Source organism: Achroia grisella, unplaced genomic scaffold (assembly GCF_030625045.1).
Source record: "Achroia grisella isolate CSIRO2021 unplaced genomic scaffold, CSIRO_AGI_Agris_v1 utg402, whole genome shotgun sequence".
Taxonomy (NCBI): domain Eukaryota; kingdom Metazoa; phylum Arthropoda; class Insecta; order Lepidoptera; family Pyralidae; genus Achroia; species Achroia grisella.
In genome coordinates this window covers 4,206,748-4,229,568 of record NW_026712841.1, presented here as the reverse complement: position 1 = coordinate 4,229,568, position 22,821 = coordinate 4,206,748, and the positions used below count along the sequence as shown (strand labels likewise).

The window sequence follows — 22,821 nt, the reverse complement described above, 5'->3', positions numbered from 1 at the left end:
TGCTGGATTGTTACTTTATTAGTAAATATTTACTTACATTTAACCTTTATTTTGGAAATTGCCTTGCCATAGAGTTTTTACAAAATCAATGCAAAAATATTTTACATTATTATTAAGTTCATAAAATACGGTTACAATTAAACTAAAGTAATCACTGAATTACACTAAATTTAGTGGAAAATGTAGTTTAGTAACTAGATTGGCGGTTTACTTTACATTATAGTGAGTCATTTCAGTTTGACTAGAATGTTTTAGAGGGCCAAAAATCTATCCAATCCAGTATCATACCCGTGTTCGAAAAAACTTACTATTATAACTTTATTACGTTTATTTTAGGATGTATTTTCGATTGCTACTTTCGAGATTACTTTATTTTCCTTTATTGGATTGAAATTTAGGTCTCTACTACTCTCTCTCTCTCTACTATTATTTCAAGACTACCATAATAGAGTTATTCAAATAATGAATAAATCTGGGACTATAAGAGGATAACATTTGCTTATTTGTATTAATTAGCCTATGAAAACAGCAAATTTGGTTAAACAAAGTTTTATTGAGAAGTAACATTGTACGAGTAGCTTTTAATTTATCGTCGACCCAACTCAAATGTATTTGCGCCATACATTATCGATTTACATTAAAAGCTCTGTCAGGGTCAAATGGAATGCAGAATGCAATCTTCGCCTCGATTCATTGCATCATTCATAATGATTTATGAGTATGTTTTTGCACCCAATTTTTGGCGCATTTTAAATGGAACACATTACTTTAAGTTGAAGCTATTAAAAGTAAGCGACAGCTGTAGGTGATTAACTTTTTGGCGTTTAGCCAAATTCATCGTTAAGATTTGACGAAACGCTGTCGTTAGGACAAATCTGACAATTTAGTAAACTTTCAACTTATTTGTACAACTTATCTGAAATATAATAAGAATTATTTTATGTAGATTTCTTTATCTTGAATTCTTCGAAATGAAATTAGTATAGGAAATAAAATATTATAAATTCTATGATGCACTTTAAATAAACTTTACTGAGAATTCAAAAGCATAAAATAGATATAGCATTAGCCTATAATTAGCATTTTTTTATATTTGATTATTCTCAATTAAAAAAATTATTAGTGTTTGTGTCAACATTATTGTATTTAATTCCGGTTCCTAGTAGTAGATAAACACCGAATTCCGCATCTTTGCGCGTGAATATTATTGCATTCTATATAAATGCACTTCGATTACATCCACGTGACCGGGATATGGTGACTGAATGGGATAACAGGTACCTATTCCAAGTCACGTTTAACTCATCGTGACTTTTGATGATTACTTGAACCATTACAGAGCAGTGTCACCCCTTTTTTTAAATGATGTAGTTGCCACTTCCTCTTGTAGTTATAGGTTTACTATTTTTTTCCCAAATATATTTTAACATAATTAATAATGGGTAAAGGCCTATGTATACAGATTTACCTTTTTATCCTCGGTATTAAGACAAGTCGCCTACGATTTTTTTATTTATTTTACATTAGCTTTTACTTGTGTCTTTGTTTACTTTATTTGAGACATAAGATATTCCTCGTGAAAGCACATTTATTTAGGTAGACTTTGTACAAAATCTGTACCTCTTTCTCATGTACGTACATTTCAGTCGTCAAGCAACTTGATTTGCTACTAGATAGTTTAATCACAGCATACGAAGGCATCTTAGTCTTTATGAATACTAGCACATGAGTGCCTCTCGTGTCTATGGTGCTCTACATGTAGACGTAGTTAGTAGTCAAACGACGATCGGAATAAAACAATCTGAGCTGAGTTTCAAACCCCTAGCGGTGAGCTTAGACTAAAGTCATATCCATCAGCCGTTCCATGAGACCTTCTGCGGGTTTGGAATGTCATCTGCACTCGCCTATCGTCCGTAAAGGCCCACTGCGGCCAACAGCGTTAGAGTAGTCCAAATAAAGTCAGCTTGTTTGCTATTTCACTTACATCATTGTTTTTTTGTAAAGCACATTCTTACAAAATATTTCTCTACTAGGTACCTATTTGCTATTTTTGGTGCGCATCAAGTTACATTGTTATTTGTTACTATTACTGAACTAGTAGCTCAGCGAAGTATGGACGAATCATGTGATTATGTTATATACAAATCTCTGTACTAATATTATAAAGATAAATTAATGTTTGTTGTAATTTTTATGCTGACAATAGCATTAAAAACTTTACTGCTACTGTTTTCTTGCGGAGTACTCTTGATATCGATATGCGATAACTTCGCTAAAACTAAACCCATTTCGAAATGTAATTTATTGAATAAATGTGGTTTGTGGTTTTACATAATGGTTACATATGTGCAGAATACAGACAATCATTTCTGATTTCCAACAGACATTATGTGATGTGCCATTTAACTACTGTATTTTTATATATAAAAAAAAAATCTAATTTCTATCAACATGTCCTTATTAGAATAAATTGGTTTTATTTTATAAAATACGTTATACATATTTTGTGAGTATCTTTAACCCTTTACGCAGAGCATACAGCGGAAGCACTCAAAATGAATATTTTTTGCCACATTTTTCTGCTTTGCTGCTCCGCTCTTATTGATCGTATCATGACTGTATATAGCTTATAGCATTCGGGGATAAGATACATACGTTCCTAACAGTGAAAGAATTTTTAACGTTCGTTCAGCAGAACCGGAGTCCGAGCCCGAATAAACAAACATACAAACTTTTAATAACATAAAGATATATTATTGGTATAGCTATATTATTATACCTATATGAACATAGAATTATTGTATCTACATTATTTTGTGAAACATGAACCTTATATTTTACGTTATTTGCCTGAATACAATGTATTGAAATATTGATGTTATTAAGTACCCAGGCAAAAGCAACTCGTAGTAAAAAAATATTATATACATTATTACTAATGACAAATATTATTTGTGTATACATATTGCTAATGAAATTTCACTTTTGATTGTTGATAATATTTATTCGTGTATTTGTCATCGTGTAGATAAAATTTAAAATCATTTTTCGCGGAAATGTCCAAGTTCATGATTAAAATTCACATGTTTTATTATGAGCTTTACCTCGCCGGAACATTTTACATAATTACAGCAGCCCTAATTTACGTCGCGCACTCGTTGGTACATCAGATAAGTTCGATTTTTAGTTGAATTACCCCAATTACAATCAATTTAATCGCGAAGGGAGTGAACTTTGGTAGTGCTTTATTGATCTTAAGTATAATGGGAAGCTATGACCTTTGTATAATGTTTTTATTATTCCCATACGACATATTGTTTATTTTTCGAGCTTGTTTTAGGGTTCTGTGTCATTTTTCTGTTGTTCTTTTAATGCTATCATCTACATCGTCAAAAAACAAAGATTGTCATATACGTCACGAGAACGAGACCTAGGGCAATGTCATATGAACCGGCGTATTCCGAGTCTAATGCGAGAGTCCGCGAAACCTACAAGTGATAATGCTATTCTTTTACCCATGGCCTCATTAGTCAATGTTTTGTTACATTCGGTGTACCGTTACAAACATTCTACTTCGTCTTGTATCAGCCAACCGTTACCTGCAGACTATCACGACTTCAACGTTTCATTGGACGAATCAACGCAACACTTTCGTGTTAGGGTTTTTTGTGCACTAGTTCTCATTTCAAAAAGGTTGATAATGTCATCTATTTATAATTTTACGGCCTCGGTGGTATAGCGGCTAGCACACAGCTTTATTTCCGATGGTCGCGGATTCGATTCCTTGCACGATGCATACTTTTGTATTGGTGAGTATGATTGTTTGAACTTGTAGTTTTCTTCTTTTTAAATACAAAATACAGAAAAGAAAGAACTTTTCTGTATTTTGTAATTAAAAAGTACATTTAAATATTTCTATTCATCGTTTAGTACTTATAATACAAGTTCTGTTTAGCTTGAGACTAGACGGCGCTGTGTGTGTTGTCCATTGTTGTTATTATTATTAATATTAGGCTTTATAATTTAATCCTTGAATAGATTTTAGCCTTAGTTATTTGTATGTCAAAAATAAATAATTAGTAGGTACATCCGTATATCATATTTGGATTTTACTTTTAAATGAGAATTGACAGGAATTTTTACTTGCAAGTTATTGACGAGATAATCTCCCGAAATAAATTAATAAGTGATGTATAGAGCCATTACATAAGAATAATATGTCAAGATCGTGTGAAAGGGCAGACGTTGGGTAATTGGGCGTTAAAATGTTACAACCCAATCACCCAGTCTATATAATAATATCTATGTTATTGTTATGTAGGTTGCTCATTGTGGAATGCCATAGAGTCTAGGTCTCATTCCGGATCAAGACAAACTTAACGACCTCATTAATATGAATCGACTTGGTAGTTTGCGTAATACGATCTAAAGAAACTGTTCTACATACTTCATGTATGTTACACATTGTACATAGGGGTCATTGACATAGGTTAGGCACATACCAACTGGCCTGTGCAATTAATAACCGCGTTTGTAAAAATATTAGAAAGATTTTGTACCATTGTCTTATATCTATCTACTGACAATCTATCAATTTTCGTGTACTACTTTTGTGTATTGATTTTCCTCAGTCTGATATCTTATTATGTGTACGCGTTAGTTTTTATCGATATCTGTTTCTTTTTTTGCGATCTACTTGCTACTGGAATAACAAAATAGGAAATAAAATTGCTACTGATAATTGCAATCGCTGACCTCTTTTCCAGAGTAATTCAAATGATATACGTGTTGTTTAAGAAATACTGACCTAGTGACATGACACAATGATGCTTTCTATTTCTAGAACAATAATGACCATTAAATCAATAAAGTGCTAGCAAAATTGTCGCATTATTGCGGCATGCAATAACCGTCAAGCAGTAGCTTGTTTTGTAGTGAATTTATAGGATAAGGACTAAGGAGCAATCTGTAATTTATGTCACATCAATTGTAGTAAATTTTACCTCGTCCCTGTCACAGATGGTTACAGTTTAATTGTTAAAATTTCGGCTTTTGCAACTCCTTCAAACTCTTTTTATACAATTCCACACGCCCGTTAACCAGGGACGAATTTACGGATGTCTACTTAGATGTATGGCATCTTAGTCCAGGAATGAGACGCATGAGTGACATTAAGGGCGTCACATGATAACGTGATGTTCGTAGTCCTTTTCATGTATATAGACGACGGTTTTTTTTAATGATGATAATGGAATGGTGCACTCGTATGCTAACGGTTTACGCTGGCGGGGCACCAGTGGAGGATGATAAGATGAGCATGAGGTTAGGTCACTTTGCCCATCATGACAATTTCACCAAGAATTTATCACGATGATATCCAGGGGGAACCGTATGGAGATCAACCTGACCATTTATTGCTAGTAATAAGATCATAAATCCGCATTACTAACAATCCCCTATATACCACGGTTAGGTACCGCTTATCAGGTGGTCCGTCAGCTTGTTAGCTATACCAATTACATAAAACAAAATAGTATTGAAATCTTTTACGAGCGGTACTGCACCGATTGTGTCGGCTCACATAATCAATAGTAATAGGAGTATGTAGGTACCCAGATGTAATTTGAATACAATAACCGCAGCTTGTACGTATGTGTAGGTTGTGAGATTGCATGTTGAATGTTGACACGATTATAATTAAGTTTACGTATACATTTTCAAAGTATAATTTACGATTGTAATAAAATAGATACCGGAAGTGCAATGAAATGAATTATAATTGAATTCTAAAGGAGCAATATATGAAAGATAATGATGAAGTATGGCCTGTTACAATTTTATGTTGTTTTGTTTATTGTCTTTGTCATGTAAGATTAGACTTAAGTTCCTTCCTAGTTGTATTAGCCATAGAGTATTCCCTTAGTAATAGTGTAATATATATTACGGGATTTTTTTTATCTAAGGGAATACTCACACTATCATATATATTGACCGTAAATGATTAAACTTGTCATAAGTGTCTGTAATGGACCTACATGAATAAATATATTATAAATTTCAATTTAATCTTATTGTTATTAATAATATATATCATAATAGTAATACGAGAAACAAAAACTATACTCTTTTTAAATTTTTTACAAAGAAGGAGGAATATGAAAACCACAGTTAAAGTTTATCTGGAGAAGTGTAGAAGGGTATTATAATATATATTTTTTATAATAATGCGGAAAGTGCATTAAATTTATTAAAAAATAAAAAAGAAACAGTGCACACATTATCATTCATATGACACACAGATTAATCTTGCACATCTGTTATGACGGATTGAGGACATTAACGTATTGGTTTATTTTCTTTATTCCATGGTAGTAGTGCGTTTAGTCGATGATAACACCAGCCGGGGTGCTTTTCAGAAGGTTATCATTATCAGATGACGATAGCCCAGCCCCCACCAGCGGCTACTTGTCTGCCCTCATCAGTAGCATTCGAATCGCCGTGCGCTTTGCACGCCACGCATATGAGCACGCGCTCAATCGCAGTGAAAGTCGCGCGCGCAGGTTACGCTACGATTTCGTGCGTCGACATCTTCGTCTAGAGTTATTCTGTTTGTTCGTTGCGCCAGTGCAACAGGGAAAGGAGGTCGGTGCTCGGCCACAACCCGTAAGAGTAACGTGATTTGTGTGATTGTGACGTTTTAAAACATTCCCGAAATATACGGTGGCATTATCAAATGTTTTGAGCTGCGTATTTATACTTATTTTTTTAAATATAATTTTCTTATCGTGATCTTTTGGGTTAGGAAAATTAGGTATTCTTTAATACAATTTTTGACGTAGTTTACTGTGATATTTCTGAGAGCTACCGTCATTGTAACAATAAAAATGTATACACAACAATGCCAAGTGATTCGTTCTAATACGAAATTGGCATGGATTTTTTATTTGTTTAATTTAAATTAATGTACCACCACGACAGATTATATATGCAACTAATTTCACCAAATATACTGCGAAGTTGGATTTAAGTTGGTCTATAAAACTGCACACCGTGTTGCACAGACAAAGTGAAATCGAGCGTGCGGCCATGACCCCACATACCATTTCTCTAACTCTGATCTACCTTCTATTACATTAAAGCTTTTTTTACGAATCTGAACTAATATTACATAGAGGAAATATTATTTTTTTATTTGGAAATATTAACTGTTTCTAATAAAATAAATCACCAAGTACAACTTCGTTCCGTGAAGTTGTAAATCCCAGTTGCGGTCAACAGCTTTAGAATAATTAGAAAAACCAATAGTAAGCCATTTATTGGTATTTTATTTTCAAAGGATTACTCCATCTAGAATAACAGTCGTGGCGGTTTGTTATTTTCAAATAAATTTGAGATATTTGTATCAAATGCATCAGTGCGTTGGCGGGGCGTGTCGTTAGAAATTTATACATTTACCAAACCATTATAAAAAAGTTAACTGTTTTAATATTTTTTTAGTGTGGGGATGAAAAGCAGGAGCCACAATCTCGTGATCTTAAACAGCATCTAATTTCTCACATCCGTAATAAAACGTCATCGTATTTACACTCAGAAATCTGATAATAAATCCAATTTATAACGGTAATAATGATTGCCCTCTACATGTTCCATCAAAAAAGCATATAAAAACTTTATAGCTTGATCGATTATGACACATGAAAATGTATGATTTAGGTATCACTAGTTACGTATGTTTAGGTTTCTTGCCTTCTACTCAAGGAAAATTTTGCTTGTTTACAATTTGGATTGTCAGTTTATATATTTTATAATTGCCAGTTATTACATCTTTAATTAAAAGTTGTCTAAATACTGATATTGTTCCTATAAATGTCCGACAAATTCGTAAATAGTTTCGAATTTGATGATTTTTTTTTATTTTAGATGTTATACATACATATATATATATATATATATATATATACATACATAATTTACATAACACAGACCGATTTAAACAATCATACACAGGAATACAAATGTTTGTACAGTGCGAGGAATCGAACCCGCGACCATCGGAAGTAAGACGGTGTAAATTAAATTGAGGGTTTTAACTTTTAGTGAAACAGTAATATAATTTTATTAAATAAATAAGCTAAACAACGGATATACAGACAACAACAGTCAATGATATATTTAGAATCCATGTAATAATTTCTCATGGGTACTTACAGATAATTTAATCCATCCTTTAATCTACATCCCGTGCCAAATTTCGGATACAAATTCTTATACATCCATCTCAATCTCCTGTTGATATGATCGTGAGTAAGCAAGTAGTAGATCTCATTGTAGATATTTCAATTTCAATCACTGTGGGATTGAAAAATTATCTTATCGAGCGCACTTGTTCCTAAGTATTATTATTAACTATATTGGTGAACAGATATTTATCAAAATTGTTAAATATACCACTTAGAATAAAAACAAATTAAACCTTGAATTTTCGGGACTCTAAATGTGTAGAATTTCTATCGTTACTACTTACTAGTTCGAGATGTCTTAAATCGTGCGTGCTTGGATTTTTATAAAGCTTTTATTGTTACATTAGTTGGAAACCTAGCGGCTTTCGTCGTTCTGAAACTTATATCCCGTACTCTAACTAACTTCCAATTTCTGTAGGAAATATACTGCTTAATTGACGGCCCCGGTGGTCTAATGTACTTATTTACAAATATATACATATATATATATATATATATACATATACATATATGCCTTAATTGTCTACCCATAACACAAGCTCTGCTTAATGGGACTAGATGTCCTATGTGAATTGTTCGAGGTTATTATTATTATTAATTAATATAAAAGAAAAAATGTCATGACTGGATATCGGTGTACATTCATATTATTCACGAATAGCATACCCATTTGGAGCTTTAATTAATAAAATAAACCAAAAAAATACTGACCGTCAGTTTTCAATATTGACAGTTTCCAGAGTCTGTAAACAAACGACATTAGTTTTATACTATTATAATATTTATTAGCATAGATTAATAATAACTGAACTAAATGGATAGCATCTCAAATGTAAAGCTGGAACTAATTTCCGTTTATGGAATTAGATGAAGTCTGAATATTGGAAAGGCGTAACAGAATTTTCACTCCAGTTAACGTGAAAATAAAAATTGCACCAAATTAAATTCTTAAATTCTGTGTAACAAATCATTGTATCATTCTTATAATCGTATCTGAGAGAGATTCTTATAACTGCTCATAAAAAGCTTGTTTTTAATAGATTTTTGCTTATGTTTATCAACGTGAGATTTCTCATTATAACGTTTCACATGATATTTGCAACATAATATACCGACAAGTATTTTATAGTAAAATTCGCATTCTGTTGATTAACGGAATAGCAGGCACAGTTCGTGTTGTGTAAGTACCATTGCGCTTTGAAATCGGACACGACCTACATTTTTCTAGCAATGGACGTAACTTGAGTATTGTGGTATGCACCGCATGGAAGCCGACTCAATAAAATGTGTGCAAGGTGCTAACCACAGACACGTAGAAATAGACGATGGAAGTACCTCAAATAATATGAACTCTATATCTGTCTCGTCTACTGGCCAGGATGTTGGAAATCTTATATTTGCCAATTTTTAGTGCTGGAGTATCTCACTGCGGTACTAGAAATTTGTTACATTACTATAAGTTATATAATTTAAGTTTGTTATCAATTCTTCAATCTTTTCTCGATATATTATTTTATTTATTAAAAAAATCAAAATTTAAATCTAGTCAGTTAGATTCTGTTAAAACTAAGATAGGAGCAAAAATAGCAATTGTAACGTCTACTTAATTCCATATATACATAGTATCTCGCACCAATGATAATATACTTTAAGTTCTATCTATTCTATCTATTCTGTATTCTTTTCTTCATATATTATAATCTTTATGTAGGAATTCCAAAAATCAAAATTAAGATTAAAAATAGCAGCTGCCTAACATTTACTTAATTCCATGGGTATGTTGCTATTGCCATAAGTTATGATATTTATTTATTTACAATAATTCCAGTCATTTATATTTAATGAATGGCCTTAAATTAATCTTTTGGATTGACCTTAAATAATTAGTTTAGTTTTTTATATTCACATTTTAATCTTATGTACTTATAAAATTAATTCTATTAATTGATGTAGAACTTATACACTTTTAATTATGTGTAACTTACTAATAAAATAATATGAGGTGACGTATTAGCAGAATGCTTTTTAGAAGGAAATATAATGGTATCTAAACCAGTTTACAGTAAGTGCAAATTAGGTTAGATATTTATTGTTCAATGCTCTCATTAGTCGTGATATTTTCTTAATGTCTTTCACGGTCAATGTAAATATAATATTCACGTATCATGCATAATTATTTTGTACGTTTTTATTGTGTTGAGCTTGTCATCGGTGACAAAAGCTTTGTGTACCTTGACTGAGTTACTGACCTCTTAACGGGAAACTCGTCATTTTGTTTGTTTTAAACCTGAATTACTATAACAAAGGACGTTATGCACAGAAACCTGGTTTTGGTTTAAATACCAACTGTCTATATTGGCATTGATATAGAATAGGTACATATAACCATATTTATTTTGCATGTAAGTCTCTGACTTGAGATTTTATAAGGAAAATATAATTTGTGTATTTAAATGTATTTTATATTATATAATATTATAAAATTTAATTGTTTGTGTGTTTGTCTATAGCCTCAAAAACTACTTGTCTAATTTTTAAAATTATTTTCCTGTTTCAAATGTAAATGATTCCGGAGTGGTGTAGGCCATATATGTATTCAGTTAATATGTGTATCGAAACTAAAAAAAAATATGATTTCCCGGCCAGCGTAAGCTTCTAGCTATAAAATGAGTTACTCTTTTTAGCAATGGATCTTTTTAACCATTCGTAATGTATTATTTTACGTATTAACACAGTTCTTATTTCGTTAATAATTATTATTAGTAAGGTATGAAGCCGCTGGTATAACCAAGAATTAGGTTGCACGCGTGCAAAAGTTCTGATTAATGATATATTTAGTTGTGGGTACTGTAGTTTGGGAATATGTCCAAATAACATCTTAAAGAATTTCTGCATTTAGATGAATTCCTTCATAATGATGAGTCATGTATGCATCTTTTTAAGCTTATATCTGACACACATAAACACGTTTTTAAGATACTTCAAGCGCATTAATCGCTTAAAATAAGAATAATAAATAAAATAGTCTGGAAGAAGTTGGGTACTATTTCTAAGTGCTTATAAGTTGATTGTTTTTTCGGACTACTCTAATGCTATCGGCTGCAGTTGGCCTTTACAGCTTCACCGGAAGATAAAGTAGGTGGTAGATGCACAGGAATAGTGCTACTCTTTTTTCTATTTATTGTTCGTGCTTAGTTGATTCATTTTGAAGTGAATTTTATATTTCTTCCTTCATTAAATTAATAGTTGTATAAGAAAATAAAGGCACATGTATAATTATACATCCCTCAGTAATAAAAAAATAAAAAGGTATTCTGCATAAATGATGCTTCAATACAGTACCACAATTTTTAATGTTTTACAACTATTTATTTATCTATTATTGTATTACTGTGGAAATAAATATTTACTATATTAAACATAATAAAAACATACATTCATATATAAAGATGTTAAAGAGATAATATCTTGTTGAAGTGTGGACATAATACAATATTATGTTTCGTAAAGTAGCGGAACTGTTTCTATAACATCTCGTTAGCTGTGTCAACATACAAACCATAAAGATTATTCTAAAAACTACAATGTGGTGTTATTAATGGCAATTAAACCATGACACAGTCGGTTCCCCCTTTCAGCGTTGTCAACACTCGTTCATTCGCGAATTGTAAACATGTCGAAGTCTTATTGTATGGCGGTCACTCCAATTTTTAACTATTTAATTTTTTTCAGTTTTATTATACAACATTACATTTTACTATTACAGAAATTAAATTAAAAATATGAGTAAAAAGTGTTATTGTTTGTTTTATAAATCCTAATGTTATTTTTTCTTGTTACAAATACAATAGCTACTAAAGGCAGATGTGAAAGGGTTGATATTAAAACGTCAGTCACGTCATAAGCGTGGGAATATAAAACGGCACCAACTTAACTTTGGAAATACTGCATGCAATGAAGTTACACAGAAACTAGTACTAACTAAGCTTTAAGATTGCGTATATTATGAAATTTTAGGTCAGACCAATTTAAATGTTTTTTTTAAGTTGATATTTACTGGCGACTATTCGTAAAAGGATATCTGTTAGTTTAACGAGCTGATAAAATTTAGTATGTTTGTTATAAATACTGGACGTTAATTGAAGTAACGTTGAAAATATGACAATTATTCTTCATTGACTGTAATTGATTATGATTTGTGATATTCAAATGGTGCAAAATAAAAATATAATTTTTCTGAGTTTTACATGTCACAATATGTGCTTTATCTTGTAATAATTAAGATTAGGTATGTAGTTATGTTCATTAAAATATCTTAAATGACATAAATAATATATTATAAACACGAATTCCTTAAATTGTGTATTATTCTCTAGTTGTGGGAGTACTAGGTTTTTTTATAATTGTTTCCAAATATTTTATTTATATATATATTAATTAATTAATATATTTTTGGATTATTAATTTATATGTTTTTTTGCGATTTGATACAGCGGAAGTTTTTATTAGAAATTTTGGCTGTAGGACATACATATTTGAGATCGTATAAATAGAAAATGTTACTTTTGTGTTATTTTAGATTTATGTAAGTAGTAATAACGTACTGTGTTTTGGGTCATTTTACGTATTAGAGATATTATTATCTTGTAACATTTCTTAAGAAACTGAAATAACTGTTTGGCTGTTATAAGAAAGTCTATTGTTTATGAATCTCGACGAGTATAAATTTATAAACAAATAGTCATACGTTATTATGCTTCTACTCCATCATTATGAGGTCGGCTATTATATATGGGGTTAAATGTTCCATTGTCATATTATTCTACGGATGATTATTATTATAATAAAGATATGCGAGTATCACTAGGTACTTAAGTACGTAAAGTAAGTAACTGTAAGTTAATGCAATAAATATAAATAAAGAAATATGCCTAACACATATAACACAGTTCATATTTATAATTCCGGTATCTAAAGAAACACAGCTTGTACAACGGGCAATTAACAATTGTTAGGTTTCTTTTTTTATAAATATGTACATTCATACTCAAGGATACATATTTTTTGTGTTATACAGCGTTGAACTAGATTATTCTTTCATCTTTGGAAAAGCCGTTCATCTTACGTTAGGTGTCTATAAACAATCATGACCTTGTTTTATAGTACTTGTAGCTATCGTAATTTAGATTTTAGCCTTTGTAACAGAATTAATTTCCTATTTTTAAAATTATTTTTATTAATTTTTAATATAGAACGTATGTTACCAGTTCTATAGTTAGAAAACAAAATTTAAAGTATTTGAATCTTGTATTTACCGAACTTAATATATTCGTAAATTAAAACATTGAATGTGTTAATAAACAGGTGATAATAGAACTTGCTGTTGGTCAAAGGATCCTTGTAATTTAAATAAAGCCCTTTGAATTTGTGATATTTCAATATCTACTCCAGACCTGTAATGATACTTATTTGTTATATATGTACAAGTATACATATAAGTTTATTATTGTTTAAAGTATTTTCAAAATATAATTATTATTGAAAGTATTAAATTGTAGTTATTATTATAATATCTTTTTGGGAATTGTTTCTTATCTGTGTATAACTTGAAAACAATTAGTGTGACCATCTGCGGCGTTTGAAGCAAGAAATGATTAAAGAGTTGTTAGAAAAAATATACAGCTGCAAAACAACGTAGGTATTCTGAATTTTTCGCATTACTTTTTTTTATCTTCATTGTATATGTAAATAGAAAGATAACATTTAAATATATTGCGTACTTAGTATTTCCTTATATCCAAAATTTTTAATCAAAACAGATTTATTATATCCGCAGCTGAAGCACTTTGTTTATACTATTCCTATTCTCACGTTTTAGAAATGTATACGATATTTAATCTGACTTGATCCGCATTAATCTCGGCTTCTAGTTCGTGTACATAATTATTGTCATTGTTCCTAGCTAATGTATTACCTACCATGATAACATCTTCCGATTAATTGACCACAATATTTGTAGCAGTCGATTAATTGGTACTCGAGTCGCGTGTGTTCGTTGCTCATTAACTATGCGCTGTGTGTGCTTCCATCCGCCATTGTTATTGTATCTCCCTTTGCTTTTGATGCTGTATTCCCTCCTATAATGTAAACAAATGACCGCTAGTTGTCTCATGACAGGCGGTCCCATTAATAGAATTCAATGAGAACATTTTTTTCCTTACAAGATAAAACGTGTACTAGAAATTAATACGTATTTTTTTCTTTTTTAATACATTTACAATTTCAAATCAAGGACTATTCTTCTATTGTCAGATTATTGTCGTTTTTATGGCGTTTTAGAATGTAGTATAAAGATAATTATATTGAGAAAGAATTTATATATCACGTCGTTTATCGCATTTTTATACAAATATATTTCAATTATATTTTATACTACGCATTAATGCTATAAAATAATACACGACTAAAGTGGTTTGGTGTAGTACTATATTGGTTATATATGTATTACAGCGTTGTCTATAATTTATTTTATATTTTGTACAATGTTAGTGACATCCTTCTAAACAGTTTATTTGTTCGGGTGATCGTGATAAGGTAATTTTCACATATCCGTCTACTTAAGACTCGTTTGGTATCTATTATTGTTAGATTCAATCCTAACCAAAATAGTATTTTCCATAAAAATATTATTTATTTTATTACCTTTAGCCGTGTTGGTAAGCCAATATCTAAGGATAGGAATAACCCAAAGTTTTGAGCAAAACTTTGAATGTTTTCTATTATGAACTTTCAATTTAAAATTTCTAAATGGAGTTTTTATTCAGTTCATTTAATGTTTAATATGTACGTAAGTATTCATGTCATGAATATTCAGTATTACAAAGATGACTATCCTAATTAAAAGTTTAAATGTATAGAAGTGTGAATACACCATTCCAAAAGAATTTTAAGTGCTAAGAATATTTTAATAAACTCATTTAGATAATGTACACGTTTAATTCTTACTTCCGCATTATATTAATGAGATTACTAATAAGGCTTCCGAAATACACATTTGGGTTATATCGCTAGTAAATAATAAAGCTATAAAATTTATTATAGTAATTAATAACCAATGAATCATAAAATAAATTTAGTAACAGTACTATATAGAATAGTTAGTACTTTTATATACATATAAAGTGACAGGACTCCTAGATGTCGAAGTGAATCTACTTTCTGTTATTATTGGACCATATCTTGAAATAATATTTATCAGTGCTGGTTATCAAGATGGTAGAATAGTTCGCATTAAAAATTAGATTCTTATCACATTAGCCTTCTTGGAGTTATAGCAATAAATTAATAAACTTTACTAATAAATCTTGCTAGGCTTTAAGGGTAGCAAACTATTTTCTATTACCTTGTAATTGGGCTAGAAGTTTTAATATTATTTCAAGAAAAATATTTATAATTAGAATTGACTAGAACTTTTTTAGATCTTCGATTCTTAAAAATTTCTAGTTAGTTCTAATCATAAATATTTTTCAATCATAAGTTTGTATTTCGGACGTCCGTAGTCCAGAAAAAGATGATTCATATAAGACAGGATGGATAGATTGTATAAAAGATGTGTGAGAAAATATAATATAAACGAGTAAGTGTGAAACAGAAGTGAACACAGAAAGAGGCCTTGTGTGCAGAAATAGATGATAGGAAATTGTCATAAATAATAAAAATAGTGACAAAATTTATATAGAAAAAACTGACATTGGTAAATATTGTGAACATTGAATGTACTGTTATTTTTGGTCTACAATGCAATTGTATATCGGTTAGTTATTTTTTATGCTACCGGAAATGGTACACGGTCCGCCTATTGGAAAGTTCTTACTATCTATAGGCGGTAGCCTATAGATAGAGGCCTATCATTATGGTATGCTATATTTGTATTAAGGTTTTTGTACCCATTCGTGATAGAATGAACTCTCTTGCGACTTATGTCGGCATATAATTTGTAGTTTTGGATTGGGGCATCTAATTGTTTTTATTTTACTGCTCGATTTTTCGCTCCGGTTATTTTGAATCTCAGGTTACATGTAATATTATTTCAGAGACTACCGAGTTACGTTTCTAATATCTATTATTTCATTAGGTTGACCTTAATATAAATCTCTGTACTCTTCTTTGAGAAATCAAATTTATTACATCCGGCATCCTCTCAAGTTCCGGAACACCTCCGTAACATCCTTAATTCTAAGCATTGTTGTTAGATAGAAATACATAGATATGTCTGTAGAATACACATACAGCTATTGAAGCGAGTGAAAACCTAGTTTGTTTGCGTTATACCTACTGTAAAATTGAGCTCAGTATGTTTGGGACGTGCTGTAACTATGAAATGTAAACTGAGTAGAGGTGCCAACACATATACTATGAACGTCGGTGCGTGCTTTATCATCTTTTACGTTATTCTACCATAAAACCGTATAGTGATTTTAAAACAAGTGCTATAACGTCTGATACTATGTAACAGATTATTAACTTAGTGTATAATATAAGATTATAGATTTTTATGACGTGATGTACTCTGACCACATGTTACCTTGTAAAGTACGTTAAGTTAATTTAACTAATACTTACTAGCATACTACCTGAAATATTCTAATAGACTATTTCAGTTAATGTACACAAATTCTTAACAAATTATATGTATATCTAAACTTTCCTCAGAAATCATTCTATTGATATATGAATACCGCATATAAATTCGTTCAGTAGTTGTTGAGATTATCCTGTACAGACGAACAAACACAGTTGGGGACTTGATTCCGATTTAATAATATTTCTGCGCAGTGAAAATATATCGTAAATTAACAGTTTTGGGATTTAACTCAAGGTTGTTTAACATGTGATGTAACTAATACTTATTACTTATAAACTACATAAGGGATCTCAAAAGAAAGTTTTAGTTTCAGTCGAGGCAGACTCCAAAATTCGCTTCTTTTGGGTTATGATTCGGTTGTAAATCTTAATTGTGGTCGAAGACATATCCCCTTACATTTATACATGTATACTTTGAGAACATTACAATAACTTGAAAAACATTTTAGCACACCGCCTAGTAAGGCGGAAGTATCCGATGGATGCCACCTCACCGCAAGGCACAAACTTTTGTTTGTATTGCTCTGGGTGTTTCAATGAATATGCATTTCATTATTTAATGGATTTATATTATTTTGTATAATTCCACTACCATTAGTATGTGTGAGACTACGTATATTCAGTCTGGAAACCTGACCACGGCTGAAGCGTTATGACTTTCCCTATTAATGAATAAATTCCAACCGTTATTGGATCCATACCCATATTGCGACGTGTTTCGCCTCTAAATGAGGTAGTTTGCAAATTGATTGTGCGTTATATAAACTAACTTTCCGTTATGACTGTTACTCCAGAGTGTAGCCAAAGTCATTGTCAACCGTCGACACTATAGGTACTAAACGCAACACTTGGTGTGTCTACATTTTTCGAATGCAACGTGGCAGGTCGTTTCCCGCCTTAATTGTTGATTGTATATCGCAGGTTCCGTTACCGGATAGTCATTTAGAATATAAATAAATTGTCTCATAAAATATTTTTGCGATGTATGTTTGTAATAAAATAGTGTTAATTAAAGAAACATTATTCCAGCGTACGTACTCGTACCATATACTTCGAACTGAATGTAAACATTGTTAAACATCAAAGGCATTGTCTAAACGATATTTCCTAACAAATAGTAGAATCGATACTTATTGATGATTGATGTTTTATTACATACTTCGCTATTGGTTCTTTTATCTTGTCTTCAAACAACGCATACCTACGTCATATTTTATGATGGTCTAATATAGTCACTATTACTATATTGAAAATTCAAAAATATAGATGAGTGACAATTTACTATGATCTGATAAATGGTCCGTAAAATGAGTCTGAATGATTTTTTGTAGTCATTGATAACTCCCACTTCGTACTTATGCATGCAAACTAAGCGTTGATGGCGCCAGTGACTTAATGACTAGTGTAATATCTATACTTCTTAAAAAACAAAATACCGTCGCGTCGCGTATGTCCGAGATAATCTCGAAAATTACCGAACGGATTTTAATGCAATTTTCATCTATTAACAGAGTAAAGGTTTAGGTGCATAGTATAATGTACTATTTATACTAAGCAGGGACGCCTGATAAACGAGATCTTTGAAACCGTAAAATAATAATTGAAAAAAATATATATAGAATTATAATATTTTTTTATTACCATTATATGTATTACATACGTAATATTATATATATAATTACTAACGTTACCAATTATTATTAAAATAATTACTTCAATTATACATATTTAATATTCACGTAAATATGATAGGTGTCACGTGTCAAATTACTTAATGATTTAGCAAGTTGTGTAAATATATAAATACTAGTGACCCCGGAGCAATGGAGCAATTATACTGACGTTCTCTAATAAAAAATAATACCGTTCTGTTACATGCTAATAAATGTAGCTTTCAATAGATTTTGAGTTCATCCATTATAAGCAAAACATAAAATGTTAAGTTCTTTAGTTCAGTTTAGGCAATTTATATAAGCGTCTTTTTTATTGACTAAATACATTTTGTGTTGAATTAGATACAACACATAGCGGTGAATATATCTATTGTATTTGTGTTCCTCATTGAATCTTTTTATAAATGTACTTACATAATATTCTATATATAAATCTAACAGGTTATTATATTACATATGATCAGGTACCTACTAATTAGAGATGGAGATAGGAGCTATGTCGGTCGTCGGATCCACCGATGTTAGGTTAATCTCAACAGTGACATTTGGGCGGACAGCTCTCATTTGATTGACGTATTCAGGTCACCTGAACTCATTTACTCAAACCGGTATTTTCATAACATTTAGCACTTCATGCTCACGTGGAGGCAATAGTTAGAGCCATTATCTGGCTTGGCTGGTACCGTTGTGATGAAAAAAATGTTTTAGTTAAAAGTATTCTTATAGTTCACGTGCTTGATGAATTCGATAATAACATTATTTACAAAGAAATTCCAACAATAATAATAAATGAAAGGGTTTATGAAATTTGTTGTTAAAATACATTTTACTAGGCTCAGAAACATTGTTATGAGAGATTCACATTTTATTTTAGCTTCATACACGAAGATAATGATGTCGAAAATTGGCACGAGATTCAAGCCCATTAAATCTTTGAAGATGCTCTCGCAACCTTTGTGTAACAAAATGAATATAATTGGTACTAAAAGTAACTGTGGAAATAATATGAAGTGGTTTGGCTTTTTTATGCAATTCGTAGGTAACTTTGGCCGTAAAGCGCAGCGTCGTACTCTCGGCTGACCGCCCGGTGCGATGTCACGTCAGACAGGTAGTCTTGCGCATAATTAGTTTGCGGCTTGCAGCGCTCCATTTAGTTCGCATATCTCTTACTAACTAGTTCTTTTGGTGGACTAGAGCCAGAGATAGTAGTCAACCTCTAGACCCATATGTGTTCTTGGTGTTTTAGGTAGTAAATATGGTGTATTGTATCTTAGCCGGAAGTATGGTTAACCCACGTAGACTTTGCAAAAAGTTGTCTGCGTGAGGATTCTGTCTCACTTATATCAACCGCAAGCAGACTAATTTGTAAGTTTTGTGTCCGTTAAAGGATGAGAAAAGGTAATGAAATTACAGGATACACATGCAGCTACATCATGGATCATGGACGTGATATCCGTGATACTGTTGATTACTACTTACTGTAGTCAGAAAAAGAAATCAGGCGGATCGTGAGTTTGCTATTTTGGGTCACATAAAAAATGTATTCTTGTTTTTTTAGCTAGACTTCTTTTATTAGTATTTTACAAAAAAAAAGATCTTAGAATTAATTTGTGTAGTTCGTCGGTGGAGCACTGTTTCCAACTAGTTCGTTCGTTAACTGCATAAGACTACAGTCAGGCTGTTACGAAAGCTGCAGTCACCTGCTTATATGGCGTAGCGCCGTCACTTGTTACTGCAATGATTTCTTATAGCGACTTGATTGTATGGAACTGCAAGTACAAGCGAAATACCTACGTAATTTAAACAGAAATTGTGTTTAGTTACAGATAATAATTTGAATTTTGCTTTATATTGCTCACTAGTTATGTACATAGAATATTATTATGGTATTTGAAATATAAACATTTCTTTAATTTTAGCAACTTTTTAGTACAAACCATATCCTATTTATTTATTATTATATATTTATTATTACACTTTTGTACATACTTTTAAAATTTCACCTACAGATACGCTTGATTTTTCACGAAAATTACATCTCTCGATATTTGTTCATGGTTTTTAAAATTCACTTTTTTTTTAATTTGAGTATAGGTATATCTTTCACTCCCGATTCCAAGATATAAAATAATTATTACAATATCTTCACTTAGTAAAGCAATTAGTCGATAAAAGGCATGAAAATTATTAAGACCCGCCGTATGACATAGCCGTAACGTAGTGTTCATTTCGATATTTTATGTTGATTGGTTACGATTAACCAAATTGTGTGGCGCATTGTAGTTAATGTGAACACATTTATCGTTCACTGTGAATGAAAGCGCCATATACTGCGCGGCCGTAAGCTCTTTGCGGAAGATATGCCAGATTAAGTCAATTGAGATAATACCAGTTTTTTATCCTTAAATAAATTTTATTGTCTCTTAGTAAAGATTTTTATTTACACTGTAATAATGTTAACAGTCCAAAATGATTAATCCTCTTTATTAATACAGGCGTAGTTTTGTTGCTGTTATAACATTTCTGGAGTTAATTTAAACCCTAAATGAGTTTGTAATGTATGTACTTTACAAAGAAATTATACGTTTCATCTGTTCATTTGTACTTATCAACTTACTGATAATGCCACATACATAATAGTATAATTGTAAGTTTTGTGGAATGGTTTAAAACACGTATATACTTATATATTTTTTGTTATTTAGTGAACGAAACTGCAGAACAATTTAAATACTCTGATAGTATTTTTGATGTTCATGAAATTTGCGAACAATATGCTACAATGGTGGAGCCGTGATAGTGTTGTTTGTTCAGCATAGTGAGTATAGTGAAAGTATATTGGTACAGTGAAATTACAATGATGAGTGGTAGTGAGCCGACCTTGACGGAATCGCCGGTACCGTTGGCCCTGGCGCGGCTGCAGGGCCGGCCCGGTCGTCTGCCGCGCGGCCTCCGAGCCCACCGCCCCAGCCTGCCGCTAGCTAGCCTGCAAGAGGCAGCTGACGAAACGCCGCGCCGGTTCAGTGAAGAAGCTTTCCCCGATACTGACGATGACGAGATATTCACTGAGCTAGTAGACGTGAGCCAACCGCCGCGGTCCACTTCAAATGGCCGAAGAGCATCAGATGCCACATTTGCTGAAAGATACAGAAAGTTGACGGAATTCGATGAACCACCGCCGGAGTTACCACGTCGGGCGTCACTTGCCGTCCCGGTAGAAGGTGATTTGTACGGTCGTAATGATAAGGGACGGCGACGTTCTTGGGCCGCTCGGCTTCAGCTCGAACGTAAGAAACGACGAAAATCAGGTGGTAACGATACAGATGAAGAGAGCGATACTCCCCCAGCGTACGTTCGTCAAAAGCGATTGTCCTGGTGGAATGTATTTGTTCCAGATAATATGCTAAAACACAGGTATGTAGATGTACATCTGCTCGTTTTCAATCTCCATATTTTGTTGTATTTTTCTATTATGTGTAAATTTTATTTGACTAATGTTTATTTTATTCATTGTTTACTTATTAATAAATTCAAACTATGTAACACAATTGTCATTTTAAATTGTAATGATTGCAATGCAAGAATAATGTTGTCCACCTCACATTCTTTGTAGGGAATTAGAATGGAAGTACGAATATGGTACACCATAAGACCTGTTTACCTTGACCTATAGTTCTATGATTGACTGTTACTGTTTGTGAACTGGGCACACAGTCTTCAGGGTTAAGTACAGTTATAAAACTATAACATTGTATTGTTACTTGTCATGAGTCAGTGTTTGATGTATCTATGGCGCATCTATTCATTCTTCATTCAAAATTAGTATATAATATTATATTATATCGAATACAACGAATATAACAGTAACTAAGAACAGTTACTGAATGAAACAGTTGTTGGCTTACAAGTACTGGAAAGTCTTTAAATAATACAGAGTTTATAAACATGAAATGGCGGCACAACTTTTATTACTTCGATGTGCTCGTAAAAACTTACTCCTGGTAAAATTTTAATAAAAATCTGTTATCAAAAGATATAAGAGCGGAGAAACTTATCAAATTATCAATTGCGATTTTTATACTGTATAACGTAGTATAAAACAAAGTCTCTGCGGCTGTCTCTACGGCTTAGAACTTTAATTGAATTACGCAACGGTTTTTAATGCAGTTTTCAGCAATAGATAGAGTGATTAAAGAAAACTTGTATATATATACAATATATAAAATAGAAAAGCATAGTAATTTAAAGATTTGTATTTATATTGA

General features: G+C 31.6%; 1 protein-coding gene across 1 annotated transcript in view; it reads left to right on the top strand.

Annotated features, from left to right (window-relative positions):
• Window positions 1-6,500: 6,500 nt before the first annotated feature.
• The window catches only part of LOC131844511 (TLD domain-containing protein 2), an 84,411-nt gene continuing 68,090 nt past the window's right edge, over window positions 6,501-22,821 (top strand). Inside the window, exons 1-2 of the mRNA XM_059193423.1 lie at window positions 6,501-6,663; window positions 21,262-21,970. Coding sequence (XP_059049406.1) covers window positions 21,414-21,970 — 557 coding nt within the window. The 5' untranslated portion in view covers window positions 6,501-6,663; window positions 21,262-21,413. The remainder of the gene's footprint in view (window positions 6,664-21,261; window positions 21,971-22,821) is intronic.